Source organism: Salvelinus alpinus, chromosome 22 (genome assembly GCF_045679555.1).
Source record: "Salvelinus alpinus chromosome 22, SLU_Salpinus.1, whole genome shotgun sequence".
Lineage (NCBI taxonomy): Eukaryota > Metazoa > Chordata > Actinopteri > Salmoniformes > Salmonidae > Salvelinus > Salvelinus alpinus.
The window spans coordinates 50,270,638-50,292,069 of NC_092107.1; the positions used below are offsets into that span (position 1 = coordinate 50,270,638).

At 45.6% G+C, this 21,432-nt stretch overlaps 1 protein-coding gene across 5 annotated transcripts in view; it reads left to right on the forward strand.

The window, feature by feature from the left end:
- ppp1r13l (protein phosphatase 1, regulatory subunit 13 like) overlaps nt 1–21,432 on the forward strand; it is a 61,630-nt gene that overhangs the window by 22,464 nt on the left and 17,734 nt on the right. For 4 of the 5 annotated variants that reach the window (XM_071360248.1, XM_071360246.1, XM_071360245.1 and 1 more), the window contains exons 2-4: nt 2,091–2,153; nt 18,365–18,477; nt 18,571–19,264. In XM_071360248.1, the coding sequence (XP_071216349.1) occupies nt 2,120–2,153; nt 18,365–18,477; nt 18,571–19,264 (841 nt within the window). In that variant the 5' untranslated portion in view covers nt 2,091–2,119. Of the gene's footprint in view, nt 1–1,698; nt 2,006–2,090; nt 2,154–18,364; nt 18,478–18,570; nt 19,265–21,432 lie in introns of those variants that run through there. The other variant, XM_071360247.1, reaches the window with a different exon arrangement.

Consider the following 21,432-nt stretch of genomic DNA (forward strand, 5'->3'; position numbering starts at 1 on the left):
AGTCATCTTTTCTTTCAACCAATCTTAAAACGTGTATTTTTTGCCGCTTGCTTCGGTCGCCCAACTGTATGGTGTTTCCTCCGACACATTGGCTTCCGGGTTAAGTGAGGAGTGTGTCAAGAAGCAGTGCGGCTTGGCAGGTTCGTGTTTCGGAGGACGTTCGACCTTCACCTCTATCTGTGCAGCAACGCTCCCCATCCAACCTGACAGAGCTTGAGAGGATCTGCAGAGAAGAATGGGAGAAACTCCCCAAATATAGGTGTGCCAAGCTTGTGGCGTCATACCCAAGAAGACTTGATGCTGTAATCGCTGCCAAAGGTCCTTCAACAAAGTACTGAGTAAAGAGTCTGAATACTTATGTAAATGTGATATTTATGTAATGATTCACTGGATCAAAGCATTACATGTTTCCCTTTCAAGTGGTTATCGAAAGAGAGCTGGAATTTTTTTCCAAATACAATGAGGACCTATTGTCATTCTCAATGGTTTCTAAAAACAGACATTTGTTTACTTGCTGTTTGAGGTGAAGAAGACATCACAGTGACTGGGTGTATTGATACACCATCCAAAGTGTAATAACTTCACCCAAAGGGATATTCAATGTCTGCTTTAGAATTTATTTTTAATTTGCGAGGCATTGGAAAGCCTCCCTGGTCTTTGTGGTTGAATCTGTGTTGGAAATTCATTGCTCAACTGAGGGACTTTACAGATAATTGTAGGTGTGGGATACAGAGATGAGGTAGTCATTAAAAAAATCATGTTAAACACTATTATTACACACAGAGTGAGTCCGTGCAACTTATTATGTGACGTGTTAAGCACATTTTCACTCCTGAACTTATTTAGGATCCTTTCCATAACAAAGGGGTTGAATACTTATTGACTCAAGACATTTCAGTATTTTAATTGAATATATATTTGTAAAAAATATATATAAAATTGACTTTGTGTGTGTGTGTGTGTGTGTGTGTGTGTGTGTGTGTGTGTGTGTGTGTGTGTGTGTGTGTGTGTGTGTGTGTGTGTGTGTGTGTGTGTGTGTGTGTGTGTGTGTGTGTGTGTGTAGGCCAGTGACACAAAATCTCAATGTAATCCATTTTTAATTCAGGCTGTAATACAACAGCTTTTTTTCCTCCTCAAATTTAGAAGATCGTAACAGCCTCCGAATGTCAGAGAGACGAACCAAATATCCTCATGACGATGGTAACAGCCTCTGAATGTCAGAGAGACGAACCAAATATCCTCATGACGATGGTAACAGCCTCTGAATGTCAGAGAGACTAACCAAATATCCACATGACGATCGTAACAGCCCCTGAATGTCAGAGAGACGAACCAAATATCCTCATGACGATCGTAACAGCCTCTGAATGTCAGAGAGACGAACCAAATATCCTCATGACGATCGTAACAGCCTCCGAATGTTAGAGAGACGAACCAAATATCCCACATGACGATCGTAACTCAGCCTCTGAATGTCAGAGAGACGAACCAAATATCCCACATGACGATCGTAACAGCCTCTGAATGTCAGAGAGACGAACCAAATATCCTCATGACGATCGTAACAGCCTCTGAATGTCAGAGAGACAAACTAAATATCCTCATGACGATCGTAACAGCCTCTGAATGACAGAGAGACTAACCAAATATCCCTCATGACGATCGTAACAGCCTCTGAATGTCAGAGAGACGAACCAAATATCCCACATGACGATCGTAACAGCCTCTGAATGTCAGAGAGACGAACCAAATATCCTCATGACGATGGAAGTTGCATCTTTCTAATGTGTTTTGTAGCATAAAGGCTCGCGGAGGAAAGCGTACTTGTAGATCGCTTAATATAATCGGGATCCATTATTTTTTTTACCCTTCAAATGTTTAAGCTAACGAGGGGTGGACTTTTTGCTCTCTTTTCTTTCAGTCAAGGGGTACAGTTTACCCCCTGCGCACCCCCTGAATTCGAGCACTGCCTTTTAGCAGACTAGTATGAATGGTATCGGCGTGTGTGAGTGTAGTTATCTCTCTCATCCTGCTTGTTGTCATGTGGTTTTGTTTTGTTTATTGTTGTTTTCATGTGTTTGTTAATCCAGGAAGTGGAATCCACCACCACTCCGCAGCCATGAGTTCCCAGAACAGATATTCTAGCAGCATGTGTGAGTATTACAACTCCTGTCTTAAAACCTCTTAAGTGTAAAGTCCCCATATTTGAGGACCCGTATGATTATAATCTATTCCATTCAGTCTGGTATGAGAACGGTAGCCTCTATCTGCAAGAGCAGGGTGTCTGCGGGTAGTTGAGTATCTTGGCTATTGATCAGAGGGCTTTCACAATCGTTGGTGTGACTTACTACCATATATGGGCATACAAATATATAAGGGCAGGCCGAGCCGATGACCTAATTCCAAGATGGCTGCTACTGTATCCAAGTCCCGGGGGGGTTGGTAGGAACACATCTAGCCTATTGCCTTGTTATCTGATGTCCACAGAGTGACTATATCTTTGCGCATAAAGAATATGACGTTGCCTGCTTACGCGCTGTAGGCATCCATTACGCAAGGGATTGGCTACTGTGGCACCTTGATAGTCTTGTAGCCAATGAGATAAGCTTTCCAGGGATATGCAGTTGACCTGGGTGGGACAAAGCAAGGCCTAGAACATTTGAATGCGTAATGCGAACTATTTCTACCTGACTCAGAGACGAGACACACAGAGCACGCTACGTTACATTGTCAACAGATTTCATCCAGATTTCATCGCTTTATTATAAAAGGTGGCTTCTCAAGGGGGTAGAAAAAACTAAGAATATCTACTAAGAATACCGAACAGGAACCTAAAAAAGAGGATTTCGACTCGGCCGACGAAGATTGCGTTCCAGAAGGATTTGGATCCACTTTCAGATCTGTAAGTAAATTATTTTCATGGCTTTATATAGTTAATTTACAATATGTATTTAGTTTATTATAAATTGTCTGCTTTTTGTGCTTTGGATTTAGTTTACATAGGCCCTATGTAACAAGTGATTTCAATGTTATATCATTCCAAAGTAGTTATTGTCAATGTTTCATATTAGTTCACTGTTTCTGTTCTAAGTTTTATCCTTGTAACTTTGGAGGGGCCATTAAACTCGCATGGCCATTGGAGAGGCCACTAAACTCTCATGGCCATTGGAGAGGCCACTAAACTCTCATGGCCATTGGAGAGGCCACTAAACTTGTTATGCAGATGAATGAGGACCCAAAAGCGACGTAATAGTAACAGAGTCTTTATTCCAGTATAAAACAAATAATGATACTCCTGGATATAAATCAATGGAAATCCAAAACAGGAAACTGAAATCCTCTCGTCAATAGAGAGGAACGACTGGAGACGCGACCACAGACTGCAGGTCGCTTCAGGAAGGCACAGGCCGTAGCTGACATAGACACCTGCTCACACGCAGCATCTGAAGAAGGCAAAAGAACACGACAGGGCGGAACAAGACACAGGAACTGCAAACATCAAACAAGAATCCGACAAGGACAGGAGCGGAAAACAGAGGGAGAAATAGGGACTCTAATCAGAGGGCAAAATAGGGGACAGGTGTGAAAGAGTAAATGAGGTCGTAGGGAGAATGAGAAACAGCTGGGAGCATGAACGGAACGATAGAGAGAGAGAAAGAGAAAGAACCTAATAAGACCAGCAGAGGGAAGCACAGGGACAAGACATGATCAAAGACAAAACATGACAGTACCCCCCCACTCACCGAGCGCCTCCTGGCGCACTCGAGGAGGAACCCTGGCGGCAACGAAGGAAATCATCGATCAACGAACGGTCCAGCACGTCCCGAGATGGAACCCAACTCCTCTCCTCAGGACCGTAACCCTCCCAATCCACTAAGTACTGGTGACCACGTCCCCGAGAACGCATGTCCATGATCTTCCGTACCTTGTAAATAGGAGCGCCCTCGACAAGGACGGGGGGGGGGGAGGGAAGACGAACGGGGGCGCGAAGAAAAGGCTTGACACAGGAGACATGGAAGACAGGGTGGACGCGACGAAGATGTTGCGGAAGAAGCAGTCGCACAGCGACAGGATTGACGACCTGAGAGACACGGAACGGACCAATGAACCGCGGAGTCAACTTGCGAGAAGCTGTCGTAAGGGGAAGGTTACGAGTGGAAAGCCACACTCTCTGACCGCGACAATACCTAGGACTCTTAATCCTACGCTTATTGGCGGCTCTCACAGTCTGCGCCCTGTAACGGCAAAGTGCAGACCTGACCCTCCTCCAGGTGCGCTCACAACGTTGGACAAAAGCCTGAGCGGAGGGAACGCTGGACTCGGCGAGCTGGGACGAAAACAGAGGAGGCTGGTAGCCAAGACTACTCTGAAACGGGGACAGCCCGGTAGCAGACGAAGGAAGCGAGTTGTGAGCGTACTCAGCCCAGGGGAGCTGTTCTGCCCAAGACGCAGGGTTTCGAAACGAAAGGCTGCGTAAAATGCGACCAATCGACTGATTGGCCCTTTCTGCTTGACCGTTAGACTGGGGATGAAACCCGGAAGAGAGACTGACGGAAGCACCAATCAAACGACAGAACTCCCTCCAAAACTGTGACGTGAATTGCGGACCTCTGTCTGAAACGGCGTCTAACGGGAGGCCATGAATTCTGAACACATTCTCAATGATGATTTGTGCCGTCTCCTTAGCGGAAGGAAGCTTAGCGAGGGGAATGAAATGTGCCGCCTTAGAGAACCTATCGATAACCGTAAGAATCACAGTCTTCCCCGCAGACGAAGGCAGACCGGTAATAAAGTCTAAGGCGATGTGAGACCATGGTCGAGAAGGAATGGGAAGCGGTCTGAGACGACCGGCAGGAGGAGAGTTACCTGACTTAGTCTGCGCGCAGTCCGAACAAGCAGCCACGAAACGACGCGTGTCCCGCTCCTGAGTAGGCCACCAAAACCGCTGGCGAATAGAAGCAAGCGTACCCCGAACGCCGGGGTGGCCAGCTAACTTGGCAGAGTGAGCCCACTGAAGAACAGCCAGACGAGTAGAGACAGGAACGAACAGAAGGTTACTAGGACAAGCGCGCGGCGACGCAGTGTGAGTGAGTGCTTGCTTTACCTGTCTCTCAATTCCCCAGACAGTCAACCCGACAACACGCCCTTCAGGGAGAATCCCCTCGGGGTCGGTAGAAGCCACAGAAGAACTAAAGAGACGGGATAAGGCATCAGGCTTGGTGTTCTTATTTCCCGGACGATAGGAAATCACGAACTCGAAACGAGCGAAAAACAACGCCCAACGAGCTTGACGTGCATTAAGTCGTTTGGCCGAACGGATGTACTCAAGGTTCTTATGGTCAGTCCAAACGACAAAAGGGACGGTCGCCCCCTCCAACCACTGTCGCCATTCGCCTATGGCTAAGCGGATGGCGAGCAGTTCGCGGTTACCCACATCATAGTTGCGTTCCGATGGCGACAGGCGATGAGAAAAGTAAGCGCAAGGATGGACCTTATCGTCAGACTGGAAGCGCTGAGACAGAATGGCTCCCACGCCCACCTCTGAAGCGTCAACCTCGACAATGAATTGTTTAGTGACGTCAGGAGTAACAAGGATAGGAGCGGATGTAAAACGCTTCTTGAGGAGATCAAAAGCTCCCTGGGCGGAACCGGACCACTTAAAGCAAGTCTTGACAGAAGTCAGAGCGGTGAGAGGGGCAGCCACTTGACCGAAATTACGAATGAAACGCCGATAGAAATTAGCGAAACCGAGAAAACGCTGCAACTCGACACGTGACTTAGGGACGGGCCAATCGCTGACAGCCTGGACCTTAGCGGGATCCATCTGAATGCCTTCAGCGGAAATAACAGAACCGAGAAAAGTGACAGAGGAGACATGAAAGGCGCACTTCTCAGCCTTCACGTAGAGACAATTCTCTAAAAGGCGCTGGAGTACACGTCGAACGTGCTGAACATGAATCTCGAGTGACGGTGAAAAAATCAGGATATCGTCAAGGTAAACGAAAACAAAAATGTTCAGCATGTCTCTCAGTACATCATTAACTAATGCCTGAAAGACAGCTGGAGCATTAGCGAGACCGAACGGCAGAACCCGGTATTCAAAATGCCCTAACGGAGTGTTAAACGCCGTTTTCCACTCGTCCCCCTCTCTGATGCGTACGAGATGGTAAGCGTTACGAAGGTCCAACTTAGTAAAGCACCTGGCTCCCTGCAAAATCTCGAAGGCTGACGACATAAGGGGAAGCGGATAACGATTCTTAACCGTTATGTCATTCAGCCCTCGATAATCCACGCAGGGGCGCAGAGTACCGTCCTTCTTCTTAACAAAGAAAAATCCCGCTCCGGCGGGAGAGGAAGAAGGCACCACGGTACCGGCGTCGAGAGAAACAGACAGATAATCCTCGAGAGCCTTACGTTCGGGAGCCGACAGAGAGTATAGTCTACCCCGAGGGGGAGTGGTCCCCGGAAGGAGATCAATACAACAATCATACGACCGGTGAGGAGGAAGGGAGCTGGCTCTGGACCGACTGAAGACCGTGCGCAGATCATGATATTCCTCCGGCACTCCTGTCAAATCACCAGGTTCCTCCTGAGTAGAGGGGACAGAAGACACAGGAGGGATAGCAGACATTAAACACTTCACATGACAAGAAACGTTCCAGGATAGAATAGAATTACTAGACCAATTAATAGAAGGATTATGACAAACTAGCCAGGGATGACCCAAAACAACAGGTGTAAAAGGTGAACGAAAAATCAAAAAGGAAATGGTCTCACTGTGGTTACCAGATACTGTGAGGGTTAAAGGTAGTGTCTCACATCTGATACTGGGGAGAAGACTACCATCTAAGGCGAACATGGGCGTGGGCTTCCCTAACTGTCTGAGAGGAATGTCATGTTTCCGAGCCCATGCTTCGTCCATAAAACAACCCTCAGCCCCTGAGTCTATCAAAGCACTGCAGGAAGCAGCCGAACCGGTCCAGCGTAGATGGACCGACAAGGTAGTACAGGATCTTGATGGAGAGACCTGAGTAGTAGCGCTCACCAGTAGCCCTCCGCTTACTGATGAGCTCTGGCTTTTACTGGACATGACATGACAAAATGTCCAGCAGAACCGCAATAGAGGCAAAGGCGGTTGGTGATTCTCCGTTCCCTCTCCTTAGTCGAGATGCGAATACCTCCCAGCTGCATGGGCTCAGTCTCTGAGCCGGTGGGAGGAGATGGTTGAGATGCGGAGAGGGGAAGCACCGTTAACGCGAGCTCTCTTCCACGAGCTCGATGACGAAGATCTATCCGTCGTTCTATGCGGATGGCGAGTGCAATCAAAGAGTCCACGCTGGAAGGAACCTCCCGGGAGAGAATCTCATCCTTAACCTCAGCGTGAAGTCCCTCCAGAAAACGAGCGAGCAACGCCGGCTCGTTCCAGTCACTGGAGGCAGCAAGAGTGCGAAACTCTATAGAGTAATCCGTTATGGATCGATCACCTTGACATAGGGAAGCCAGGGCCCTGGAAGCCTCCTTCCCAAAAACTGAACGATCAAAAACCCGTATCATCTCCTCTTTAAAGTTCTGATAATCGTTAGAACACTCAGCCCTTGCCTCCCAGATAGCTGTGCCCCACTCCCGAGCCCGACCAGTAAGGAGTGATATGACGTAAGCGATCCGAGCTCTCTCTCTTGAGTACGTGTTGGGCTGGAGAGAGAACACAATATCACACTGGGTGAGAAAGGAGCGACACTCAGTGGGCTGCCCAGAGTAACATGGTGGGTTATTAACCCTAGGTTCCGGAGACTCGGAAGACCAGGAAGTAGCTGGTGGCACGAGACGAAGACTCTGAAACTGTCCAGAGAGATCGGAGACCTGAGCGGCCAGGGTCTCAACGGCATGACGAGCAGCAAACAATTCCTGCTCGTGTCTGCCGAGCATAGCTCCCTGGAACTCGACGGCAGTGTTGAGAGAATCCGTAGTCGCTGGGTCCATTCTTGGTCGGATTCTTCTGTTATGCAGATGAATGAGGACCCAAAAGCGACGTAATAGTAACAGAGTCTTTATTCCAGTATAAAACAAATAATGATACTCCTGGATATAAATCAATGGAAATCCAAAACAGGAAACTGAAATCCTCTCGTCAATAGAGAGGAACGACTGGAGACGCGACCACAGACTGCAGGTCGCTTCAGGAAGGCACAGGCCGTAGCTGACATAGACACCTGCTCACACGCAGCATCTGAAGAAGGCAAAAGAACACGACAGGGCGGAACAAGACACAGGAACTGCAAACATCAAACAAGAATCCGACAAGGACAGGAGCGGAAAACAGAGGGAGAAATAGGGACTCTAATCAGAGGGCAAAATAGGGGACAGGTGTGAAAGAGTAAATGAGGTCGTAGGGAGAATGAGAAACAGCTGGGAGCATGAACGGAACGATAGAGAGAGAGAAAGAGAAAGAACCTAATAAGACCAGCAGAGGGAAGCACAGGGACAAGACATGATCAAAGACAAAACATGACAAAACTCTCATGGCCATTGGAGAGGCCACTAAACTCTCATGGCCATTGGAGAGGCCACTAAACTCTCATGGCCATTGGAGAGGCCACTCATCTCTCGTGGCCATTGGAGAGGCCACTCATCTCTCATGGCCATTGGAGAGGCCACTAAACTCTCATGGCCTTTGGAGAGGCCACTAAACTCTCATGGCCATTGGAGAGGCCACTAATCTCTCATGGCCATTGTTTTATTTGTGGTTCTCACCTCTGCCTTTGTTTCCAAAGTGTAACTGTTTGCATTGTGTGTGTGTGTGTGTGTGCGTCACAACTTCTATGCGAGTCACTTTATAGATAAAGTTAAGGCTTGGTGTCGTTTAGTAAATTTAGTCAACTGTAATTATGTATGTCTTTACAACAGTATATCTCTTTATTTTATTCACCACAGGAGGATGCAGAGGATTTGAATGATGCCGTTTGGGAGCCACCCCTCCTCAGCAAGCGCCCCCGAACGGTCAAGGCCTTCACCCCTCCTCAGCAAGCGCCCCCGCCGGTCAAGGCCTTCACCCCTCCTCGGCAAGCGCCCCCGCCGGTCAAGGCCTTCACCCCTCCCCGGCAAGCGCCCCCGCCGGTCAAGGCCTTCACCCCTCCTCAGCAAGCGCCCCCGCCGGTCAAGGCCTTCACCCCTCCTCGGCAAGCGCCCCCGCCGGTCAAGGCCTTCACCCCTCCTCAGCTAGCGCCCCCGCCGGTCAAGGCCTTCACCCCTCCTCAGCAAGCGCCCCCGCCGGTCAAGGCCTTCACCCCTCCTCAGCAAGCGCCCCCGCCGGTCAAGGTCTTCACCCCTCCTCAGCAAGCGCCCCCGCCGGTCAAGGCCTTCACCCCTCCTCAGCAAGCACCCCCGCCGGTCAAGGCCTTCACCCCTCCTCAGCTAGCGCCCCCGCCGGTCAAGGCCATCACCCCTCCTCAGCAAGCACCCCCGCCGGTCAAGGTCTTCACCCCCCCACTGCGCCCCCCCACTGCGATGTCAATCACCCTGTCTGATGGCTCTACATCCACCTTTCATAGACCTCTTGAAAAATAAAATAAGGGCTTGTGGCACCATTCGTCCTAACAGAATCGGTTTCCCCAAGACATGACAAAGACAGCGGAGAGGGGGACCATATGTTGGATCAGGACTAACAAGACATGACGAAGACAGCGGAGAGGGGGACCATATGTTGGATCAGGACTAACAAGACATGACAAAGACAGCGGAGAGGGGAACGTTGGATCAGGACTAACAACACATGACAAAGACAGCGGAGAGGGGAACGTTGGATCAGGACTAACAACACATGACAAAGACAGCGGAGAGGGGGACCATACGTTGGATCAGGACTAACAAGACATGACAAAGACAGCGGAGAGGGGGACCATATGTTGGATCAGGACTAACAAGACATGACAAAGACAGCAGAGAGGGGAACGTTGGATCAGGACTAACAAGACATGACAAAGACAGCGGAGAGGGGGACCATACGTTGGATCAGGACTAACAAGACATGACAAAGACAGCGGAGAGGGGGACCATATGTTGGATCAGGACTAACAAGACATGACAAAGACAGCGGAGAGGGGGACCATACATTGGATCAGGACTAACAAGACATGACAAAGACAGCGGAGAGGGGGACCATATGTTGGATCAGGACTAACAAGACATGACAAAGACAGCGGAGAGGGGGACCATATGTTGGATCAGGACTAACAAGCTGTTTTTTTGTGAAATGGAAGGACACTAGGGAAGTAACCATGCTCACCACACAGCATAAAGCATTCAATAACAACCATGTCTCAAGGAGGGTGAAAAATGACAATGGGGCATGAGTGAGGAAGAATGTCCCCGTTCCTGTTTCAGTGAAAGACTACAATGCCAGCATGGGGGGGTGTCGACCGATCTGCTCTGATAGGCTACTACCAGGTCCTCCGCAAGACCAGGAAGTGGTACAACTTTGTGGACATGGAAAACATTTACTGTAGCATTCTCCACAAGCAGATGGTCAAAGCAAAAGGACAAACCCCTCTCTCCCAGTTGGCCTTCCGAGAGCAGCTGGTGTTGGAAATGGCTGAATTGGGGCCCCAAAGCAACCTCACAACCATCACAAGACCCCCCCCCCCTCCACTCAAGGTGAGCGCCACTATCCAAAACACATGCCAAAAGACAAAAGGAAGAACTGCAAGTATTGCAAAAAAAACACAGGTGGAAAAGAAGGGGGAAATGCCAGATGTTCTGTCCGAAATGCCAGTTCTCTTTTTGTTTCCTGGTCAGAGAGAGACTTGCTTCAAAGACTATCACGACATGCACAAGCTATGGTGAAAGTGATATCTAATCATCTATACCTGGGATGGAAAACAAACACGAACGCCATTTTGTAAATAGTTCCGCTTATTTCTATTGTTGTACCTTTTTTATTGAAGGACACGGGGTGTAACCAAGTTTGTGTTTGATAAGACATTTTATATATTTTTATGTACAGTACCACTTATGAAATAACACATATGGAATCATGTAGTAACCACAACGGGTGTTCAACAAATCAAAATATATGTTATATTTGAGATTCTTCAAAGTAGCCACCCTTTGGCTTGATGACAGCTTTGCACACTATTGGCATTCTCTCAACCAGCTTCATGAGGTAGTCACCTGGAATGCATTTCAATTAACAGGTGTGCCAGTTGTGTTGTGACAAAGTAGGGTTGGTATACAGAAGATAGACATATTTGGTAAAAGACCAAGTCCATATTACGGCAAGAACAGCTCAAATAAGCAAAGAGAAACGACAGTCCATCATTAATTTAACACATGAAGGTCAGTCAATGCGGAACATTTCAAGAACTTTGAACATTTCTTCAAGTGCAGTCGCAAAAACCATCAAGCGCTATGATGAAACTGGCTCTGATGAGGACCACCACAGGAAAGGAAGACCCAGAGTTACCTCTGCTGCAGAGGATAAGTTCATTAGAGTTACCAGCCTCAGAAATTCCAGCCCAAATAAATGCTTTACAGAGTGCAAGTAACAGACACGTCTCAACATCAACTGTTCAGAGGAGACTGCATGAATCAGGCCGTCATGGTTGAATTGCTGCAAAGAAACCACTACTAAAGGACACCAATAATAAGAAGAGACTTGCTTGGACCAAGAAACACGAGCAATGGACATTAGACCGGTGGAAATATGTCCTTTGGTCTGATGAGTCCAAATTTCAGATTTTTGGCTCCAACCACCATGTCTTTGTGAGACGCAGAGTAGGTGAACGGATGATCTCCACATGTGTGGTTCCCACCGTGAAGCATGGAGGAGGAGGTGTGGGGATGCTTTGCTGGTGACACTGTCAGTGATTTATTTAGAATTCAAGGCACACATAACCAACATGGCTACCACAGCATTCAGCAGCGATACGCCATCCCATCCGGTTTGCCCTTAGTCCGACTATGATTTGTTTTTCAACAGGACAATGACCCCAAACACACCTCCAGGCTGTGTAAGGGCTATTTGACCAAAAAGGAGAGTGGTGGAGTGCTGCATCAAATGACCTGGCCTCGACAATCACCCGACCTCAACCTAATGGAGATGGTTTGGGATGAGTTGGACCGCAGAGTGAAGGAATAGCAGCCAACAGGTGCTCAGCATATGTGGGAACTCCCTCAAGACGGTGGGAAAAGCATTCCTCATGAAGCTGGTTGAGAGAATGCCAAAAGTATGCAAAGCTGTCATCAAGGCAAAGGGTGGTTGGTTACTACATGATTCCATATGTGTTATTTCATAGTTTTGATGTCTTCACTATTATTCTACAATGTAAAAATAAAGAAAAACCCTCAAATGAGTAGGTGTGTCCAAACTTTTGACTGGTACTGTATATCTGTTGCTTTTACATTTGTTTTTGTAAACAGTTAATTTGTATGTGGGACCAATACATTGGATATGCCTGGGCTAAACGTTCAGGCACACTTGGATATCCCCCGTATGTCCCCCGACACCACTACAATGTTTGAGAGCTGTTGGTGTTGTACAAGTATAGTTTTTATAGTAGAGCAGATCCAGTGGGCAAACACAGTGCAATTACCACATTCGGGCACTTTGGAGAGGTTGAAAGGACACTTGAGTGTACCCTGGATACCCCATAACAACACCATAATGTTTGAGTCAGGTTGATATGGTAGAAAGGGTGTTTTTATACTGAACCAATATCATTTAGGGATTGCAAATATGTAATAGCACTGGAATTCTCATTTACAGACATATGCCACTTTGGAGAGGTTTAGGAACACTTTGAAATGTTCCGTGACCACATCTGACACTACTTACTAAAATATCTTCCCATTTCTAGTTGTAAGGTCTATCAATCCCATTCTTTTCTGATATTGTTCACATGTTGTGGGAGCCGTCTGATGTGTTTCCAGCTCTGGTCATCAATAATTAACTCACTTCACTCAACAACAAAAAAAGTGTTTGATCTTGTTTATTTTGAACAATGCAACTCCTATCTTCTGATCATTTCCTCATAATATCCCAGATGACTTCTTTCCAAATATACCAAGTTTTTGCATGTCAGAATCATGTAATTACACATGAATAGCAGTTACTGTTGGGTATGTCTATTTAGGCGGAAATCTACAGTTTGCCATTTTACGTTTTAAGAGGTTAACCCCAGTCATCGAGATGCATGACTGTGTTTCTTGCTACTACAGTATATGGCAGTAACATGTGTGAGTACCAGATCACCCTTAACAACACCTGTAGAGACATACAGTGGTTCTTCCTTTTAAAGGTTTTGAGTTTATGCCGCGACCCTTAGTGGTAGATGCTTGCATTCTGTCATTGCACCGCACTACCACAAGGGGGAGTCACAACGCTGATCTATCGGTAGTCTAATCTGTGGCACAAATTGAATATCTGCATAAAATGGACAGCTGTGCCATACACATTGCAAGATGGGAAGAGATTTTCGATGAACCGATTCTATGGCACGTGGTTTATGAATTTACACGCAATTTCCTGTTCCTCCTGAAAGCCCTGATGTTAGAAACAGTCGAATGCGTTCTCTCTGTCGCCCACACGCACTTTAAACATTTGGATAATAAAGCATTTAAAGCATATTGAAGATAGAAGCCGCCTCTTAATGAGTTCCGAGAGCTGATCTGTTATCCAACGATTAATATTATTATTATTATTATTATTAACCCTGCATTATAATTATATAAAAGCACCTTAGATATTCTCACAGACCAGAAATAAATCCTTTTCATAATGAATAATCAGATGCATGTGGCAAGCTTTATTTTTATTTATTTTACCTGCTATATTCTGTATTGGATCAATAAAAAATATAACTTTTCCATTACTGTGTAGTTTACCAATAAAATGGTATGACGCCGGATGTGGATATACTCGGTATACATATCCTGAAAGAAAGAAATGATCTCACTCCAATACATTTTAATAGACAGTTTGAAAAATAGATAAGATCTTGCTACCATGGAAAGGAAACTATTTGACTATTTGTTGAAAAATCACCCTGATTTAACTCTTTAGTCATATCCCAGTTTACCCTGATTAACTCTTTAGTCATATCCCAGTTTACCCTGATTAAATCTTTAGTCATATCCCAGTTGACCTATTTGCTTATGGTCTTGCCTACACCTAGCAACCTGTTTTTAAAAAATGTTGAGCAAATTTTATTTATTTTTTTTAAACGGCAAGCCAGACAAACTTAAAAGGGCCTATTTATATAATTAATATAAATTCGAAGGGCAGAAATGATTAAATATTCAAGCATTAGACCGCTCACTAACGGCTTCAGTCATACAAAAGTTATACTTAAATCTGAACTGGTTCTCTAGCAGATTAGTAAGAATGTCTCACCCCATGTTCAAGAATGGCCTCTTTCCCTTTATTCAGATTACAACCTCTCCCTTTACTCAGATTACAACCTCTCCCTTTATTCAGATTACAACCTCTCCCTTTATTCAGATTACAACCTCTCCCTTTATTCAGATTACAACCTCTCCCTTTCGGTTATTTGAAAACGAAATCATCTCCAAAATATAGTTATTTTTAAAACAAGCCATAGAAAGTTGGTTGCGAAGACAGAACAAATAATACAACAAATATTGTGGCTCTGGATAAGAGCGTCTGCTAAATGACTTAAATGTAAAATGTAAATGTAAACTCAAATATACTCATTGAGAAAAAAACATTAGTTTTGAGAAAAAAAGTTTAAAAAAAAAAAAAAAAAGTATAATCTTTAAGTTATTTCATAAATAGAACTGGTGGAGTTGTCACACATGCAGCTAACAAAAATATATGGAAAAGTCTGCTCAAAATTACAACCAACTAATTGCAGCATTACCGCAAATATGGAAGAGGCGAGCGGAAGGGGGAAAAAGTAAGGAACTTGTCTGTCGGCCAGTTTAATTTAAGGACCAAAAAATTGACAACTGTGCCGTATAGATTGCAAAATAGTTGGGAAGAGATTTTCGATGAACCGATTCTATGGCACGTGGTTTATGAATTTACACGCAATTTTCTATTCCTCCTGAAAGCCCTGATGTTAGAAACAGTCGGATGCGTTCTCTCTGTCGCCCACACGCACTTTAAACATTTGGATAATAAAGCATTTAAAGGCTGCCATTGGTTGATTTAAAAAAAAATACTTCTGACAGCCAACTTCTAACTTTTGGACTTTTAAACATTCCCAGAAGGCATGGATTGTTATAACCTACTGCAGGTCTAAAACCTATAGGGTGCAAACAACGTTTCCACGATGGGCTATTAGCAGGACAATAGACTCCTCAACCTTTACAAAAGGATAGTCTAATAGCTCGGCTACTGTAGGTGTGAAAAGAAATTCCCCCCAACTTGCAATGGTTTAAGTACTCTAAAGTTTTACATTTCTGATTACAAACTTTATGCAACCGCAAAATGTCGGATAACGCATATACTGTACAGTATTTCTTCATCAACATCTTTATGCTTTCGTTAATAAAATAATGATAAAAAATACTCTTTCAAAATCCAGATGTTTTATTTCAACTATCAGCAGGACAATAGACTCTTGTCGAAGTTTAGGGACTTTAAATATATTAATGGATCCATAACGAATTACTGTGGGAATAAATATCATGACATAGCATGGAGACTGGTCTTGATAAATCAATCAGATTTTGATTTGGAAATGTTAGGATTATTTTGCTCTTCACTCGTAGTCACTTAGTAGTTTACTCCCGACCGGTCACATTGTACAGAGAGACATATTTTCCTAACGGAAACCCTTAGAATTTCGTTTTTCTTGGAAGAGAAACACCATAACATTAATCAAATTAATTAAGCTAAATTTCTTAATCTATCCCATATACTATGTTCTTACGACAAAAATGTTTTAAATTCTCTAGTACAGCCAATATTTAATAACAGTCAAATACTTCTCAAAGATTCCCTCTGGTGGTCAAACTAGAACTAACTAGCGTTAATGGCAACAATGGCTGACAATTAAATAACAAATAACGTGCCATAGAATTCCGCAACAGTCCGGAAGCTCTGCTGCAGTACTACACAACTTTTAAAGGAAGATCCACTGTACTCCCGGGTGGCGCAGTGGTCTAGGGCACTGCATCGCAGTGCTAGCTGCACCACCAGAGTCTCTGGGTTCGCGCCCAGGCTGGGCTGGGTTCGCGCCCAGGCTCTGTCGCAGCCGGCCGCAACCGGGAGATCCGTGGGGCGACGCACAATTGGCATAGCGTCGTCCGGGTTAGGGAGGGTTTGGCCGGTAGGGAGGGTTTGGCCGGTAGGGAGGGTTTGGCCGGTAGGGATATCCTTGTCTCAGTATGTGTAAAAAAAAAATATTTAATAAAATGTATGCACTCTACTGTAAGTCGCTCTGGATAAGAGCGTCTGCTCTTGGCCGGTAGGGATATTTTATTTATTTATTTTACCAGGTAAGTTGACTGAGAACACATTCTCATTTGCAGCAACGACCTGGGGAATAGTTACAGGGGAGAGGAGGGGGATAAATTATAAACTGGGGATTATTAGGTGACCATGATGGTTTGAGGGCCAGATTGGGAATTTAGCCAGGACACCAGGGTTAACACCCCTACTCTTACGATAAGTGCCATGGGATCTTTAATGACCTCAGAGAGTCAGGACACCCGTTTAACGTCCCATCCGAAAGACGGCACCCTACACAGGGCAGTGTCCCCAATCACTGCCCTGGGGCATTGGGATATTTTTTAGACCAGAGGAAAGAGTGCCTCCTACTGGCCCTCCAACACCACTTCCAGCAGCATCTGGTCTCCCATCCAGGGACTGACCAGGACCGACCCTGCTTAGCTTCAGAAGCAAGCCAACAGTGGTATGCAGGGTGGTATGCTGCTGGCGTTAAATCCTTATATCCTTGTCTCAGTATGTAAAAATGTAATAAAAATGTATGCACTCTACTGTAAATCGCTCTGGATAAGAGCGTCTGCTAAATGACTAAAAATGTAAAAATGTAAATGTAAAATGTAAATGTAAAATGTAAATGTAAAATGTAAATGTAAAATGTAAATGTACTGTTAGCTATGGCAGAAACACACTATGTGAGTACAACATCTTAAAGGGATACTTCGGGATTTTGATAGTTTCGCTAGCCAATACTAACTAGCGTTAGTGCAATGACATGCTAGCACTTACCTTTGACTTCCAGTCACCAACTAGCGTTAGTGCAATGACATGCTAGCACTTACCTTTGACTTCCAGTCACCAACTAGCGTTAGCGACTTCTTTTCAACCTACATGCATAGATATATAAATGGTACCCATGAGTTCATCTGACTCTGGGTCAGTAGATAAAGGGCTTCATCTGACTCTGGGTCAGTAGATAAAGGGCCTCATCTGACTCTGGGTCAGTAGATAAAGGGCTTCATCTGACTCTGGGTCAGTAGATAAAGGGCCTCATCTGACTCTGGGTCAGTAGATAAAGGGCTTCATCTGACTCTGGGTCAGTAGATAAAGGGCCTCATCTGACTCTGGGTCGGTAGATAAAGGGCTTAATCTGACTCTGGGTCAGTAGATAAAGGGCCTCATCTGACTCTGGGTCAGTAGATAAAGGGCCTCATCTGACTCTGGGTCAGTAGATAAAGGGCCTCATCTGACTCTGGGTCAGTAGATAAAGGGCCTCATCTGACTCTGGGTCAGTAGATAAAGGGCCTCATCTGACTCTGGGTCAGAAGATAAAGGGCCTCATCTGACTCTGGGTCAGTAGATAAAGGGCCTCATCTGACTCTGGGTCAGAAGATAAAGGGCCTCATCTGACTCTGGGTCAGAAGATAAAGGGCCTCATCTGACTCTGGGTCAGTAGATAAAGGGCCTCATCTGACTCTGGGTCAGTAGATAAAGGGCCTCATCTGACTCTGGGTCAGTAGATAAAGGGCCTCATCTGACTCTGGGTCGGTAGATAAAGGGCTTAATCTGACTCTGGGTCGGTAGATAAAGGCCTGACCTATCCCTTTAACACCACCCATAGACACATAAAACAAACAGCATAACAGCTGTGTGAGCTCTCTAGCAGGATCGGGAGTTTTTCCTGACCTGAACTTGCTCTGTAACAGGTCAGGTTAAGTCCTCAGCTCCAGGTCTTCTATTCTGAAGACACTTAAAATAGATCAAGTTTGTCCTACTCTATATTTATGTAGTAGTTGCTTCTCCTAATGTTATTTTTTGTGTGTGTGTGTGTGTGTGTGTGTGTGTGTGTGTGTGTGTGTGTGTGTGTGTGTGTGTGTGTGTGTGTGTGTGTGTGTGTGTGTGTGTGTGTGTGTGTGTGTGTGTGTGTGTGTGTGTGTGTGTGTGTGTGTGACCATGCAGTCCAGACGATGGACGAGGACCTGAATGCGTCTCTGGCCCAGGCTGATGAGTTATCCAGAGAGTTTACCTCTCTGTTACAGAAGGTCTCCCCCACCACCCAGTCTGTTTCTCAGGTACACACACACACACACACACCTCAGCTATTCAGACCCAGAGCTCAGTAACAATGCTGTGCCGTGTATGTTCTCCTCCTCGTTTCCCTACAGACTGCCTCTGATGCTGTGATCCCCAGAGGAAAACTCCAGCCCTCAACCTCAGAGAGACAGACAGGAGGCACCAGCTCTCTCCCCTACTCCCCCAGCTCCAGCTCTCTCCCCTACTCCCCCAGCTTCAGCTCTCTCCCCTACTCCCCCAGCTCTCTCTCCTACTCCCCCAGCTCTACCCTCCCCTACTCCCCCAGCTCCAGCTCTACCCTCCCCTACTCCCCCAGCGCCAACCTCTCCAACCTGGATCCCATGGTCTCCAGCCCTAAGACGATGCCCTCCTCCCCTTCCCAGGCACAACGAGACAGATACTCTCTCTCTCCGTCCCATCATTCTGGAGGTCCTGACCCCAACTACTCCTATGGTCAGCTGACCCCTCCCAACCAATCACCTCGTACCCAGCGTCGTGCGTCTCCTTCTCCGTCTCGCCGAATGACCTACGACCGCAGCCCGCGAGGATCAATCAGCTATATTGATTCAAACCACTCCCCTCCTTCCTTTGCTCCTGGCTATGATCAATCACATCGGGGGAGGGTACAACCCTCACACTCCTTGTCCAATCTGCTGTCCCCGTATGATTCTCCTACGATGGGTCGGACATCCCCACGACTGGGCCGAAGCCACTCCCCTTGCCAGTTCAGCCAATCAGCAGCACCCAGTACCCTGCCACGTAACTTTGTGCCTTTCAGCCAATCTGGTGAGTCGCCTACTGTAGCAACGGTGCATTCATTAAGTATTCAGACCCCTTGACTTTTTCCACATTTTGTTATGTTACAGCCTTGTTCTAAAATTTATAAAATGTTTTTTTCCCTCATCAATCTACACACAATACCCCATAATGACAAAGCGAAAACAGTTTTTTTCCTGCAAATGTATAAAAGAAATTAACAGAAATATGTTATTTACATAATTATTCAGACCCTTTAGTTATGGGACTAGAAATTGAGCTCAGATGCATCCTGTTTCCTTGAGATGTTTCTACAACTTGCTTGGAGTCCACCTGTGGTAAATTCAATTGATTGGACATGATTTGGGAAGGCACACACACCTGTCTATATAAGGTCCCACAGTTGACAGTGCATGTCAGAGCAAAAACCAAGCCATGAGGTCGAAGGAATGCTGAGACAGCATTGTGTCGAGGCACAGATCTGGGGAAGGGTACCAAAAAATGTCTGCAGCATTGAAGGTCCCCAAGAACACAGTGGCCTCCATCATTCTGAAATGGAAGAAGTTTGGAACCACCAAGACTCTTCCTAGAGGTGGCCCCACGGCCAAACTGAGCAATCAGGGGAGAAGGACCTTGGTCAGGGAGGTGACCAAGAACCCGATGGTCACTCTGACAGAGCTCCGGAGTTCCTCTGTGGAGATGGGAGAACCTTCCAGAAGGACAACCATCTCTGCAGCACTCCACCAATCAGGAATTTATAATATAGTGGCCAGACAGAAGCCACTCCTCAGCAAAAGGCACATGACAGCCTAAGTTTGCCAAAAGGTACCTAAAGGACTCTCAGACCATGAGAAACAAGGTTAACTGGTCTGATGAAACCAAGATTGAACCCTTTGGCCTGAATGCCAAGCTTCACATCTGGAGGAAACATGGCACCAAGCATGGTGGTGGCAGCATCATGCTGTGGGGATGTTTTTCACCGGCAGGGACTGGAAGACTAGTCAGGATCGATGGACGGATGAACGGAGCAAAGTACAGAGATCCTTGATGAAAACCTGCTCCAGAGCGCTCAGGACCTCAGACTGGGGCGAAGGTTCACCTTCCAACAGGACAACGACCCTAAGCACACAGCCAAGACAACGCAGGAGTGGCTTCGGAACAAGTCTCTGATTGTTCTTGAGTGGCCCAGCCAGAGCCTGGACTTGAACCCGATCGAACATCTCTGGAGAGACCTGAAAATAGCTGTGCAGCGACGCTTCCCATCCAACCTGACAGAGCTTGAGAGGATCTGCAGAGAAGGAATGGGAGAAACTCCCCAAATACAGGTGTGCCAAGCTTGTAGCATCATACCCAAGAAGACTCTAGGCTGTAATCGCTGCCAAAGGTGCTTCAACAAAGTACTGAGTAAAGGGTCTGAATACTTATGCAAATAGGATATTTAAAAGTATATATATTAATTGCTTTGTCATTATGGGGTATTGTGTTTGAGCGGGAAAAAAATGTTAATCTATTTTAGAATAAGGCTGTAACGTAGCAATGTGGAAAAAGTCAAGGGGTCTGAATACTTTCCGAATGCACCGTGTAGTACTATATTTAAGGGCCAGTGCAGTCAAATGTGATTTTCCTGTGTTTATTTATATATACAATACCAGTCAAAAGTTTGGACACAACTAACTCATTCAAGGGTTTTTCTTTATTTTTACTATTTTCTACATTGTAGAATAATAGTGAAGACATCAACACTATGAAATAACACATATGGAATCATGTAGTAACCAAAAAAAGTGTTAAACAAATTATTCAAAGTAGCCACCCTTTGCTTTGATGACAGCTTTGCACACTCTTGGCATTCTCTCAACCAGCTTCATGAGGTTGAATTCCTTTGGAATTCATTTCAATTAACAGATCTGGAATAAAAGTATGAAATTGTGAAAATGATGATAGTGTCTTTTTAGTTTAAAGAGCTGTTTTGAAAAGAGTTCCTAACCTCAATTCAACAGCTACTCCTCAGGTTCCCTTCCCCATTCAGACCCAGACAGTCCTAGGATCATTCTTGCTTGAGAAATTACTCTTTGCTAATAAGCTATTGTTGTTTCTTTTTGACCATTTGAATCAAATACATTCACAGTAAGGTATTTAATTGTTACCCGGAAATTATTTGATTTTGAGATAAAAATGGCTGCATTGGAACTTTAATG